Genomic DNA, 14,028 nt, shown 5'->3' with positions numbered 1-14,028 from the left:
CACTGGTAGCCGGCATGGCCCAGGCTCTCACAGGTAGGAGAGAACCTGTCACAAACGAGACACTGAATTCAGAGCAATACCCCAGTAAGACTCTAGCAAATGCAGGTGTTAGGTGTTCATGGAAGTTCATGACTGGCTGGTTCCTACGACTGCTCGAGTACACTGGGAGGTAGGGATCCCAAAGTGGTACTTTTAGAGGTACTGACCCAATTCTTTTGGTAAACTCTCTCCCTACTAAGCTCCCTCTAAGTCAGACCTGGGCAAATTAAGGCCTGTTAAAGGCCTACTGAAACTCTCTACTATCGACCACGCAGTCTGATAGTTTATATATCAATGATGAAATCTTAACATTGCAACACATGCCAATACGGCTGGTTCAGTTTACAATTTTAAATTTATCCGCGGAGTTTCTTGTTGAAAACGTCGCGGAATGATGACGCGTGTGCGTAACGTCAGGGACTGTAAGGAAATATTAGCTGAGCACCGGTTACGGCTAAAAGTCGTCTCTTTTCATTGCATAATTACACAGTATTTTGAACATCTGTGTTGCTGAATCGTTTGCAATTTGTTCAATAAATAATGGAGACTATAAAGAAGAATGCTGTTGGTGGAAAGCGGTGGATTGCAGCTGTCTTTAGCACCGAGGCACAGCCGGTGTTTCTTTGTTTTTAACACAGAGCGGTCAAGCCAACATGTTTCTCTACGTCAACCAGCTTATTTTTAGAAGGGAACATTGTGATATATATACCTTACCGGAGACATCATTGGATTATTCGTCCTCCTGCAGTAGCTGTTTAAAAAGGCAGCTGTGATCTTGGCTCCACGGCTTCACTCTGAGACACTGGCGTGTTCACCGCACCCATCCGACCTCGAGGTATGTCTTTACAATCTCACTAAAACACTACTAAAACAATAAGCAGATAAGCGATCTTCCAGAATTATCGTAGTAAATGTGTCTAAGTACATCTGAAAAGCTCAAACTGCCGCCGCCCGGAGCCGTCGCTTTTTATTTTATTTTATTGTTTTATTTTTTTTCTAGTCCTTCGCTATCATCCTCGCTCAAATTAATGGGGAAATTGTCATTTTCTCGGTCCGAATAGCTCTTGCTGCTGGAGGCTCCCATTAAAAACAATGTGAGGACGTGAGGAGCCCTCACCCTTGTGACGTCATCGTCTGCTACTTCCGGTAAAGGCGAGGCTTTTTTATCAGCAACAAAAGTTGCGAACTTTATCGTCGATGTTCTCTACTAAATCCTTTCAGCAAAAATATGGCAATATCGCGAAATGATCAAGTATGACACATAGAATGGACCTGCTATCCCCGTTTAAATAAGAAAATCTCATTACAGTAGGCCTTTAAGCTTTTCAATCTGGACCGCCGGACATTCCCAAATAATTTTTTTAGATCTTTATTATGGAAACTGTAGCAGCTATTATGATGTGCAGTGATGTTTTCTAATGACCGCAAGTTTTGAACTGTACAAAGTATTTCAATGGTTGGAATCTGCGCTTATGGATGATATACCAGTTACTATGGTCATCTAATTAGTTACCATGGTAATCTAATTAGGTACTATGGTCTTCTAATTAGTTACTATGGTAATCTACGTCACAGCAGCTCAGACGAGGCCCCAAGCAGTGTGGGCGGGAAGCGTTTCCACAGACGCGGAAGGAGCTTTTCACAACAAAGTTCTAAAGCGTAATGATATATTCAATATATCAGATTGTAGGTGGGTTTATTTTGTACCATTTGAGGTCATATTTCACTGTTTGTTGCGTTTTTGTTGGGTTTCACTTGATTGTAAAATATCTCGATAAAAAGGGGGTGGGACATTAATTTTTTTGTCAATATTCAGTGTTTTATCGTTTATAGAAACATGTAAAATTCCATTACGTTTTTCTAGGGGATCTGTCATAACGTTTTTAGCATTCAATGAGACATTATTTTGAAGTTTTGTATTAGTGTTCCTAAAAATAGATATACCGGCCCCCAGACACGTTTTTTTCTCTAACTGTGGCCCCCCCCCGAGTCAAAATATTTGCCCAGGCTTGCTCTAAGTAATGTGGAAAATTGCAACATTACTTAAAACAGGCTTGGGCAATTATTTTGACTCGAGGGCCACATTTAGAGAAAATATATATTCCGGCCCCCAGACACATTTTTTTCTCTAAATGTGGCCCCACGAGTCAAAATAATTGCCCAGGCCTGCTCTAAGTAATGTGGAAAATTGCAACATTACTCAGAACAGGCCTGGGCAATTATTTTGACTCGAGGGCCACATTTAGAGAAAATATGTATACCGGCCCCCAGACACATTTTTTTCTTTAAACGTGGCCCCACGAGTCAAAATAATTGCCCGGGCTTGCTTTAAGTAATGTGGAAAATTGCAACATTACTTAGAACAGGCCTGGGCAATTATTTTGACTCGAGGGCCACATTTAAAGAAAATAAGTATGCCGGCCCCCAGACACATTTTTTTCTCTAAATGTGGCCCCCCGAGTCAAAATAGTTGCCCGGGCCTGCTCTAAGTAATGTAGAAAATTGCAATATTACTTAGAACAGGACTGGGCAGTTATTTTGACTCGGGGGCCACATTTAGAGAAAATATGTATACCGGTCCCCAGACACATTTTTTTCTCTAAATGTGGCCCCCGAGTCAAAATAATTGGTCAGGCCTGCTCTAAGTAATGTGGAAAATTGCAAAATTACTTAGAACAGGCCTGGGCAATTATTTTGACTCAAGGGCCACATTTAGAGAAAATATATACCGGCCCCCGGACACATTTTTTTCTGTAAATGTGGCCCCCTGAGTCAAAATAAATGCCCAGGCCTGCTCTTTGTATAGTTGAAGACTTATGGTCATTAGAAAACAGCACTGCACATCATAATGGCAGCTACAGTTTCAATATTAAAGATTTAAAAAAATTATTTGGGAATGTCCGGCGGGCCAGATTGAAAAGTTAAACAGACCGCATGTGGCCCCCGGGTCTAAATTTGCCTAGGTCTGACTAGGAAAGAGTTTGGCTGAGTCCACCCTGAGTGATTGTTTACATCAGTCGGCGTTTAGTCTTGCAACTGGACTAACGAGTCTTGCCTCTGGTGGAGGCGTTCGCAATTTTCTCCGCTCCCTCCTTCCCTGCTTGCTCTCTGTGTCTTGTCTTTGTCTGAACTTTTCTAAAGCCTCTTTCTTTGGGCTGTCCTCTAATCCAAACATCAAATATGAATATGATCAGCTGGACTCTCGATGCAATTGACAGTCTTTTCGACAAGGAAAAGAGGTTCGGGGGAGCCTGGCTGCCCTGACGGAACCATTGCTGCGGGGTACGTGAGAGACTCCTGGGATAAATGGAGGATGATGTGCCTCTCAGCCCTTTCCATCGAGGACGTCGAAGACATCTACCTATTTAGAGCTGTGATCGCAAACACTTGCTGATTGGGCTGGGCATTGCTCTGCTGTATCAACAAATTCGGAAGACGATGGCAGCCACTCAGGGGGCCCGACGGCTGTTCAACGCAATGGAAGGATTAGGTCTGAGTTGAATCGCAAAATGGATCTCATCTTGGAAAAGCTTGGAGAAGGAATTATTAAATTGGAATTGAAGAAATCCAGCACGGACAAACAGAGAAGATAAGTCACTATTGTGTCTTCTCGAAGAAAAACAACTTCTTAATCTACGATTTGACTCCCCAAAATGACCTTGACACAATCAGGAACAGGCTTTTCTGAAGAAACTCTGCCGAGGACTCCTCAATGATGGACGCTTTTGACCTCCCTTTTTGTCAACAACACCTGTAGTCGAACTTGGATATCGGCCTCAGTCCATATAAAAACTTTTCATCATCTCTTCCAAGTTAATTGGGTATACATGCACACACGACCCCCACCCTCGATTAAACGCCTTCACCACCGCTTAATTCCTCTGGGGCTGTGGATGGCTGAGCAGCGCTATATAGCGGCAGCGGTGTCTCCTCAAACCCACCCCTCCCTCTGTTGCAAGTTGGTGTGATATACGTACCATGTTTAATGTGTGCCATACTACGTGAGTTTTTTTCCTTGGACTCAGTCTGGACCCCTACTGAGGGTCTAGCCTTAAATTGATATTTTTTTTTACTCCCCCCCTCTCCCAATGTCACCCTTGTCTCACCTTTTTAAGGAGCGCCGTAAGTGGCTGATCCGTTGGCGGTCTCGTCATGTCCCCCCCTATAACGTATGTCTGCTTTTAGCGGGACTGTGCCGAAAATGAAATTTTGTTGTATTTGTGCAATGACAATAAAGATCTATCCTATCCTTTCCTAACCGGACGTGTCTTCACGTGCAAAAAAGGTATGGAAATAAGCACTGTTTGATTTGAATTGAATCGATGAGCCAATAGATTTGGGTCGGTGCCTATTCAAGTACCGAAGTCTGGACCCATCCCGACTGGCTACAAAGCTGAACCTCCAGATTCTGCAGAAAGCTTGTGTTCCGCAACACAAGACCTGAACTCTAAACACAGGAGGAATGTACGATCCCAGAATGTGTGCCAGGACTCACTGGTTGTCCGGGTCAGTGTGAGGGCAGGCGCAGGGCTGGCAGTCCTCTGGCGTGCCAACAGTGGGGTCCCCAAAGAAGCCGGGGGCACACTGCTCGCATAGCTCCCCCTGGGAGTTGTGCAGGCAGCTCTGCGAGTACAAGAAAGAGGTTTGGGCCGGGGCTCAGTCACACCGCGAAGGCGTGTTCTGCGCTCCCTACTGTGCAGACGCCGGTCTCCGGGTGGCAGGAGTCCGAGTGGCCGTTGCATTCGCAGAGCTCACAGTGGCCCAAGTACAAGCCTCCGCCTGTGCGAGTGTAACCGGGCGCGCAGTCCTGAAACAAGAAAGTCCCTCATTCAGAAGAGGACGGACGGAGCATTTCAGTCCAGTCTGGGGACGCGGGAAACACCCCACCTGGCAGGAAAGTCCCATGTATCCGGGTGGGCAGCGGCACTGCTCCACCTCCAGAGCCTGCGCCAGGCCGCTGTAGTTGGGCACGGACACCTCCATGCTGACGTCGGAGATGCTGGACGAGCGCATCTCGCTGAAGTAGGACGCTCGGATCAGGATGTCGTCCAGGTCGGCCAGGACCATCAGCAGATGCTCCCTTGTGGCGGGCATGCCGTCGGGGCGACGCCAGTGTTCCTAGGAATGACAGAGATAATAAAACTACTTTCAGCTAAAAGGATCCAATAGTGCTCATTTTGTTCCTCACCAGGTCTGGCCAAGTACAAACCCCGTTTCCATATGAGTTGGGAAATTGTGTTTGATGTAAATATAAACGGAATACAATGATTTGCAAATCCTTTTCAACCTATTTTCACTTTAATGCTCTACAAAGACAAGATATTTGATGTTCAAACTCATAAACTTTGTTTTTTTTTGCAAATAATAATTAACTTGGAATTTCATGGCTGCAACACGTGCCAAAGTAGTTGGGAAAGGGCATGTTCACCACTGTGTTACATCACCTTTTCTTTTAACAACACTCAATAAACGTTTGGGAACTGAGGAAACTAATTGTTGAAGCTTTGAAAGTGGAATTCTTTCCCATTCTTGTTTTATGTAGAGCTTTAGTCGTTCAACAGTCCGGGGTCTTTTTTTTTTTAACTTCCCAGTATTATTTGCAAGTATTATAAAAGTATTTTGCTTGCAGTTGCACTTCCAAGACATTAGGTGGTAGTATACTGTATAGAAAACAGCAGTGATCTCATACCACCATATTAAAGTACAGTGGCGTAGTAGGCCCAAGTATTTGTTAAAAACAAGGCAGATGTTTTATCCGACAAGTATATTTTATATTTTAGCCACTGTAACATTACACACAGTTTGAACAGTAACACTGTGTTTGAATACAGGAAAATACAACACTGTACTTTCATCAAGTGATTCTTTGGCATACCACTAGATGGCACCCACGTACCACACTACTCCAGCATGTTGTCGTAGTCAGGAAGTAGTCTTTGCCATTAGGTATCATTTTTTATGATTTTATTAACTTATTAATGTAATATTTATTTTTAAATACATTTTATACTATTTTTACATGCTGTTAATTTGAATTATTCTCCAGTGTTGATGCCCGTCGTTCCTCAAATGTGTGTGTGTGTGTGTGTGTGTGTGTGTGTGTGTGTGTGTGTGTGTGTGTGTGTGTGTGTGTGTGTGTGTGTTTTCTTCTCTTCTATTTTTTTTGTACAGCCACTTGCCTGTGTATGAAAAGTGTAATATAAAAAAAATTGGATTTGATTTAATTTGCCAGTTGAGTCCTACAAAGTGTTCGTACTGTAATTGTTGCATTCATGACACACCAGCTGTTTGATAGAAACGTGCATCTTAGTTATAGATTTCGTGGACAAATAAGAACGTGTTGAAATCACTATGCAAAATTGCTAATGCTAATTGGTAGCTTGTCTATGGCATATTCAGTGTAAATTAGCATTGAGCTAGCCAATATCCGGAACTAAAGCCTTTCAAGTCCCCTTGTCTTGCCTTGTTTGAGTTGTCAGGCATGTGATTTGAACTTAATGAAAAAGACTGAAAATAAGGCGGGTGGGGGCACAAGGCGGGTGTCTCCCCTCCACCACCAAAGCTTCTGCTTTTTCAGCAATTGAAAATTGAAAAAAAACACAATTTTAAAATTTGTTTTAGTGTTTAAAGTATGAACAGAGTTGAAATTAATACATACATTCAGTCTGTTTCAATCACTATATTTAGTCACTACAGTAATTACTTGTGTTCACAACTTCGCATCCACAGGAACCACATGGGTTAGCCTAATCTATATAGTATTTACGACCTTCCTAGTGTTCACTTCACAGCGACAAATGGTTCATCTAGTTATTTAGATTATTAACACATTACTTTGTCGGTTTCAGACACTATGTTATTTAGTCACTACAGTAATTATAACTTGTTCACATCCACAGGAAACACATGGGTTAGCCTACAATATACAGTATTTACAAAAATACTAGTGTTCACATCACAGCCACAGATGGTTCATATGGTTATTGACATTATTTACACATTACTTTGTCTGTGTCAGTCACTATTTTATTTAGTTACTACAGTAATTACGACTTGTGTTCGCATCCACAGGAACCACATGGGTTAGCCTACTCTATACAGTATTTACAACCTTACTAGTGTTCACTTCACAGGCACATATGGTTTATCTAGTTATTGACATTATTTACACAATACTTTGTCTGGGTCAGTCACTATTTTATTTAGACACGACAGTAATTACAACTTGTGTTCGCATCCACGGGAACCACATAGGTTAGCCTACTCTATACAGTATTTACAACATTACTAGCGTTCACTTCACAGCCACAGATGGTTCATTGAGGTATTTGCATTATTTACACATTACTTTGTCAGTTTCAGTCACTATGTTATTTAGTTACTACAGTAATTACAACTTGTGTTCGCATTCACGTGAACCACATGGGTTAGCCTACTCTATACAGTATTTACAACATTACTAGCGTTCACTTCACAGCCACAGATGGGTCATTGAGTTATTTTCATTATTTACACATTACTTTGTCTGTGTCAGTCACTATTTTATTTAGTCACTACTGTAATTACGATTTGTGTTCGCATCCACAGGAACCACATGTGTTAGCCTAGTCTATACAGTATTTACAACGTTCCTACTGTTCACTTCACAGCCACAGATGGTTCAGCTAGAGTTTTACATTATTTACACATAACTCTTTTCGGTTTCAGTCACTATGTTATTTAGTCACTACAGTAATTACAACTTGTGTTCACATCCACAGGAACCACATGGGTTAGCCTACAATTTACAGTATTTACAACAATACAAGTGTTCACGTCACAGCCACAGATGGTTTATATGGTTATTGACATTATTTACACATTACTTTTTCTGTATCAGTCACTATTTTATTTAGTCACTAAAGTAATTACGACTTGTGTTCGCATCCACGGGAACCACATGGGTTAGCCTACTCTATACAGTATTTACAACATTACTAGCGTTCACTTCACAGCCACAGATGGTTCATTGAGTTATTTACATTATTTACACATTACTTTGTCGGTTTCAGTCACTATGTTATTTAGTTAATACAGTAATTACAACTTGTGTTCACATCCACGGGAACCACATGGGTTAGCCTACTCTATACAGTATTTACAACCTTACTACCGTTCACTTCCCAGCCACAGATGGTTCATTGAGTTATTTACATTATTTAGACATTACTTTGTCGGTTTCAGTCACTATGTTATTTAGTTACTACAGTAATTACAACTTGTGTTCGCATCCACGGGAACCACATGGGTTAGCCTACTCTATACAGTATTTACAACGTTCCTACTGTTCACTTCACAGCCACAGATGGTTCAGCTAGAGTTTTACATTATTTACACATTACTCTTTTCGGTTTCAGTCACTATGTTATTTAGTCACTACAGTAAAGACAACTTGTGTTTGCATCCACAGGAACCACATGGGTCAGCTTACTATATACTGTATCTACTTCAAAATGTGACTTCTTGTCTTCCTGAGCTGAATGGCGTAATCATGTAAGAATCTGTTGGTGACGTCCCTTTGTTTGGGTTCACTTTGTCTTCTTTTTTTTTTCTTTTTTGTCGACCCAGGTGTGCGCCAGGATACAGTGGCAACCCAGTAAATGGACAGAAGTATACTCCTGGCGACGAAGTCAACGGTACATGCCGTGCTTGGACACGAAAGGATATTCCTGCACAATACGTCCTTATATTATGCATACAGTGGGGCAAAAAAGGATTTAGTCAAGTTCTCCCACTTAAAAGGCTGACAGAGGTCTGTCATTCTCATCATAGGTACACTTCAACTGTGAGAGACAGACTGTGAAAAAAAAAATCACATTGTAGGAATTTTAAAGAATTTATTTGTAAATTATGGTGGAAAATAAGTATTTGGTCAACCATTCAAAGCTCTCACTGATGGAAGGAGGTTTTGGTTCAAAATCTCACAATACATGGCCCCATTCATTCTTTCCTTAACACGGATCAATCGTCCTGTCCCCTTAGCAGAAAAACAGTCCCAAAGCATGATGTTTCCACCCCCATGCTTCACAGTAGATATGGTGTTCTTGGGATGCAACACAGTATTGTTTTTCCTCCAAACACAACGAGTTGAGTTTATACCAAAAAGTTATATTTTGGTTTCATCTGACCACATGACATTCTCCCAATCATCTGCTGTATCATCCATGTGCTCTCTGGCAAACTTCCGACGGGCCTGGACATGCACTGGCTAAAGCAGGGGAACACGTCTGGCACTGCAGGATTTGATTCCCTGTCGGTGTAGTGTGTTACTGATGGTAACCTTTGTTACTTTGGTCCCAGCTCTCCGCAGGTCATTCACCAGGTCCCCCCGTGTGGTTCTGGGAATTTTGCTCACCGTTCTCATGATAATTTTGACCCCAAGGGATGCGATCCTGCGTGGAGCCCCAGATCGAGGGAGATTATCAGTGGTCTTGTATGTCCTCCATTTTCTGATAATTGATCCCACGGTTGATTTTTTCACACCAAGCTGCTTGCCTATTCTAGATTCACTCTTCCCAGTCTGGTGCAGGTCTACAATTATTTTGCTGGTGTCTTTCGATAGCTCTTTGGTCTTGGCCATAGTGGAGTTTGGAGTCTGACTGTTTGAGGCTGTGGACAGGTGTCTTTTATACAGATAACAAGTTCAAACAAGTGCTATTAATACAGGTAACGAGTGGAGGACAGAAGAGCTTCTTAAAGAAGAAGTTACAGGTCTGTGAGAGCCAGAGATCTTCCTTGTTTGAAGTGAACAAATACTTATTTTTCACCATAATTTACAAATAAATTATTCAAAATTCCTACAATGTGAATTCCTGGATTTTTTATTTCGCATTCTGTCTCTCACAGTTGAAGTGTACCTATGATGAAAATTACAGACATCTGTCATCATTTTAAGTGGGAGAACTTGCACAATCCATGGCTGACTAAATACTTATTTGCCCCTCTGTGTGTGTGCTTGTTTGCCCGCCAAGTGTTTGAGCCGGTGCAGAGTCTGCAACTGTAGGTGACGTCAACAAATATACTGAAATATGATACTGTTTGATTTACGTGAATCGATAGTCGGTGCCTAAAAATGTAGGGATTTCAATACCCATACCCATGACCGCTCCGCTCACCTCCGAGAAGACGATCTCAAACTGCCGGGTCTCTCTGCCGCCGAGCTGCCTCCTCTGCCAGGACTGTGCCGCTACCAGAGTGATGTCATTTCCCTGCAGGAGCAACAACGACAACACACTGCAAGGGCAGGAAGAGAGCTGCGTGTTTTGTGCACAAGTAAAGCGGGAGCACTCACGATAATCTGCACGTCGGCATCTTCGAGGAGAGTTCCTCTGGCAGCGGCCACGTAGGAGACGGTGTATTTCAGTTTGCCGCCGTATGAGCCCACCTGAGACACGGCCAACATTCATCCGTTAGCACATTTTGGCTGCTCTGCTCAGTAAAGTGCTCGCAAAACAATGCAATCTTAATCAAAACACCACTTTTCAATTGCAATCCTTTGTTGTATCAGATAATTCACAATAGGAACTATCATTTGGGCGACTGTCAATAGATTTATGTCAGTAGAAACTCCAGTTTTAAATTGCATTCCTTTGTTGTATCAAAAATTGCACAACAGGAACTCTCAGTTGGGATATTGTAAATGTATATATGTCAATAAAAATTCCCCATTTCAATTGCATTCCTTTGTTGTATCAAATATTGCACAATAGGAACTATCAGTTGGGCGATTGTCAATATTTTTATGTAAATAAAACCTCCACTTTTCAATTGCATTCCTTTGTTGTATGAAATATAGCACAACAGGAACTATCAGTTGGGGTATTGTAAATGTGTATATGACAATACAAATTCCCCATTTAAATTGCAGTCCTTTGTTGTATCAAATATTGCACAATAGGAACTATCAGTTAGGCGATTGTCAATATATCTATGTCAACAAAAAGTCCACTTTTCAATTGCATTCCTTTGTTGTATCAAATATTGCACAATAGGAACTATCAGTTGGGCGATTTTCAAACATTTATGTGAATAAAAACTCCACTTTTGAATTGCATTCCTTTGTTGTATCAAATATTGCACAACAGGAACTATCCGCTGGGATATCGTAAATATATTTATGTCAATAAAAAATCTCCACATTTCAATTGCATTCCTTTGCTGTATCAAATATTGCACAATAGGAACTATCAGTTGGGTGACTGTCAATATATTTATGTCAACAAAAAGTCCACTTTTCAATTGCAATCCTTTGTTGTAACAAATATTGCACAACAGGAACTATCAGTTGGGCGATTTTCAATACATTTATGTGAATAAAAACTCCACTTTTAAATTGCATTCCTTTTTGATGTATCAAATATTGCACAACAGCAACTATCCGTTGGGATATTGTAAATATATGTATGTCAATAAAAACTCCACATTTCAATTGCATTCCTTTGTTGTATCAAATATTGCGCAATAGGAACTATCAGTTGGGCGATTGTCAATACATTTATGTGAATAAAAACGCCACTTTTAAATTGCATTCCTTTGTTGTATCAAATATTGCACAACAGGAACCATCCATTGGGATATTGTAAATATATGTACAGTATGTCAATAAAAACTCCACATTTCAATTGCAATCCTTTGTTGTATCAAATATTGCATAACAGGAACTATCCGTTGGGATATTGTAAATATATGTATGTCAATAAAAAAAACCCACATTTCAATTGCATGCCTTTGTTGTATCAAATATTGCGCAATAGGAACTATCAGTTGGGCGATTGTCAATACATTTATGTGAATAAAAACGCCACTTTTAAATTGCATTCCTTTGTTGTATCAAATATTGCATAACAGGAACTATCCGTTGGGATATTGTAAATATATGTATGTCAGAAAAAACTCCACTTTTAAATTGCATTCCTTTGTTGTATCAAATAGTGCACAACAGGAACTATCAGTTGGGCGATTGTCAATACATTTATGTGAATAAAAACGCCAGTTTTAAATTGCATTCCTTTGTTGTATCAAATATTGTACAACAGGAACCATCCATTGGGATATTGTAAATATATGTACAGTATGTCAATAAAAACTCCACATTTCAATTGCATTCGTTTGTTGTATCAAATATTGCACAATAGGAACTATCAGTTGGGCGATTGTCAATATATTTATGTCAACAAAAAGTCCACTTTTTATTTGCAATCCTTTGTTGTATCAAATATTGCACAATAGGAACTATCAGTTGGGCGATTGTCAATATATTTATGTCAACAAAAAGTCCACTTTTTATTTGCAATCCTTTGTTGTATAAAATATTGCACAATAGGAACTATCAGTTGGGCGATTGTCAATATATTTATGTCAACAAAAAGTCCACTTTTTATTTGCAATCCTTTGTTGTATCAAATATTGCACAATAGGAACTATCAGTTGGGCGATTGTCAATATATTAATGTCATACATGGGTTTTAAATCCATCACTGTGTTGTTTTTCCTTTCTATTAACTGTATTGTTCAGCACATAGGACCAACTCTCTACAAACAATACAAAACTCATAAAGAATTTACTTCAACACAATGGAAAAGAAGAACTGAAAAAAAAAAATTAATTAAATATTTATCTGACTTTTTTTTTTTTTTAATAGCATAGATATGATGGATGATTCAAATGATGATGGTTGCTTAATGTTAATGACAACATGACTTATGTTAAGTTAAATGTCAAACTTAAATATTCAATGAATATGTAAGTTACTTTAGGATGGATTATTAAATAGTAGATTAATAGGTAAGTGAATTAGGACTCATAATTAAATTACTGAAATATCTAAATAATTAGTAATTTAATTGGGAAAAAGGGAATTAGGCTCCGGCATTAAATCATTGAAATCTCAAAATAATAAGTGAGGTAATTGTGAAAAAAAAGTGAATTAAGTTCCATTATTAAATTATTGAAATATTGAATTAATAGGTGAAGTAATTGTGGAAAAAAATGGTAAACAAGGATCCATTATTAAATTATTAAATATTAGATTAATAGGTAAGTGAATAAGGACACAGAATTGAATTACTGAAAAATCAAATTAATTAGCGAGGTAATTGTGAAAAAAAAAACTGAATTAGGTCCCATTATTAAGTTATTGAAATATTAAATTAATAAATGAGGTAATTGTGGGGAAAAAAAGGAAATTGGGATCTTCATTAAATTATTAAATTAATAAAAAATAGGTAATTTTTTGGCGGGCGGGGGGGAATGAATTAGGTTCCATCATTAAATTATTGAAATATTACATTTATAAATTAGTTAATTGTGGGGGGTAAAGTCAATGAGGACCATCAATAAATCAGTAAATTAATAAATTAGGTAATTACAAAAAAAGGGGGGATTTAGGTGCCATTATGAAAATATTAATATGAACATTAATAAATGAGGTAATTGTATAAAAAAGGTAAATAAGGAAGCACTATTAAATTATTAAATATTAGATTAATAGGTAAGTGAATTAGGACTCATAATTAAAAATTACTGAAATATCAAATTAATAAATGAGGTAATTGTGTGGAAAAAAAAAGTGAATTAGGTTCCTTCATTAAATCATTGAAATATTAAATTAATAAATGAGGTAATTGTGGGGAAAAAGTCAATGAGGATCATCATTAAATTATTAAAATATTAAATTAAAAAGTGAGGTAATTGTGAAAAAAAGGGAATCATGATCCTTTATTAAATGATTGAAATATTGAATTAATAAGTGAGGTAATTGTGAAAAAAAATAAATAAGAATGCATTATTAATTTATTAAATATTAGAATAATAAGTGAATTAGGACTCATTATTGAATGACTGAAATATAAAATTAATTAGTGAGGTAATTGTGAAAAAAAGTGAATTAAGTTCCATCATTAAATCATTAAATATTAAAATAATAAGTGGGGTTATTGTAGAGACAAAGT

The 14,028-nt window shown here is 38.8% G+C and overlaps 1 protein-coding gene across 1 annotated transcript in view; it reads right to left on the bottom strand.

The window, feature by feature from the left end:
• The window catches only part of hspg2 (heparan sulfate proteoglycan 2), a 331,901-nt gene that overhangs the window by 109,922 nt on the left and 207,951 nt on the right, over nt 1–14,028 (bottom strand). The window contains exons 39-44 of the mRNA XM_061902940.1: nt 10,370–10,462; nt 10,194–10,286; nt 4,927–5,157; nt 4,733–4,846; nt 4,535–4,662; nt 1–45 (exon numbers count right to left, since the gene is read on the bottom strand). The exon at nt 1–45 is cut by the window's left edge and continues 42 nt beyond it. Of these exons, the coding sequence (XP_061758924.1) occupies nt 1–45; nt 4,535–4,662; nt 4,733–4,846; nt 4,927–5,157; nt 10,194–10,286; nt 10,370–10,462 (704 nt within the window). The remainder of the gene's footprint in view (nt 46–4,534; nt 4,663–4,732; nt 4,847–4,926; nt 5,158–10,193; nt 10,287–10,369; nt 10,463–14,028) is intronic.

The sequence above is a fragment of the Nerophis ophidion genome, linkage group LG06 (assembly GCF_033978795.1).
Source record: "Nerophis ophidion isolate RoL-2023_Sa linkage group LG06, RoL_Noph_v1.0, whole genome shotgun sequence".
Taxonomy (NCBI): domain Eukaryota; kingdom Metazoa; phylum Chordata; class Actinopteri; order Syngnathiformes; family Syngnathidae; genus Nerophis; species Nerophis ophidion.
The sequence above is the reverse complement of the archived record's forward strand: the minus strand, read 5'-3'. Positions and strand labels throughout refer to the sequence as shown.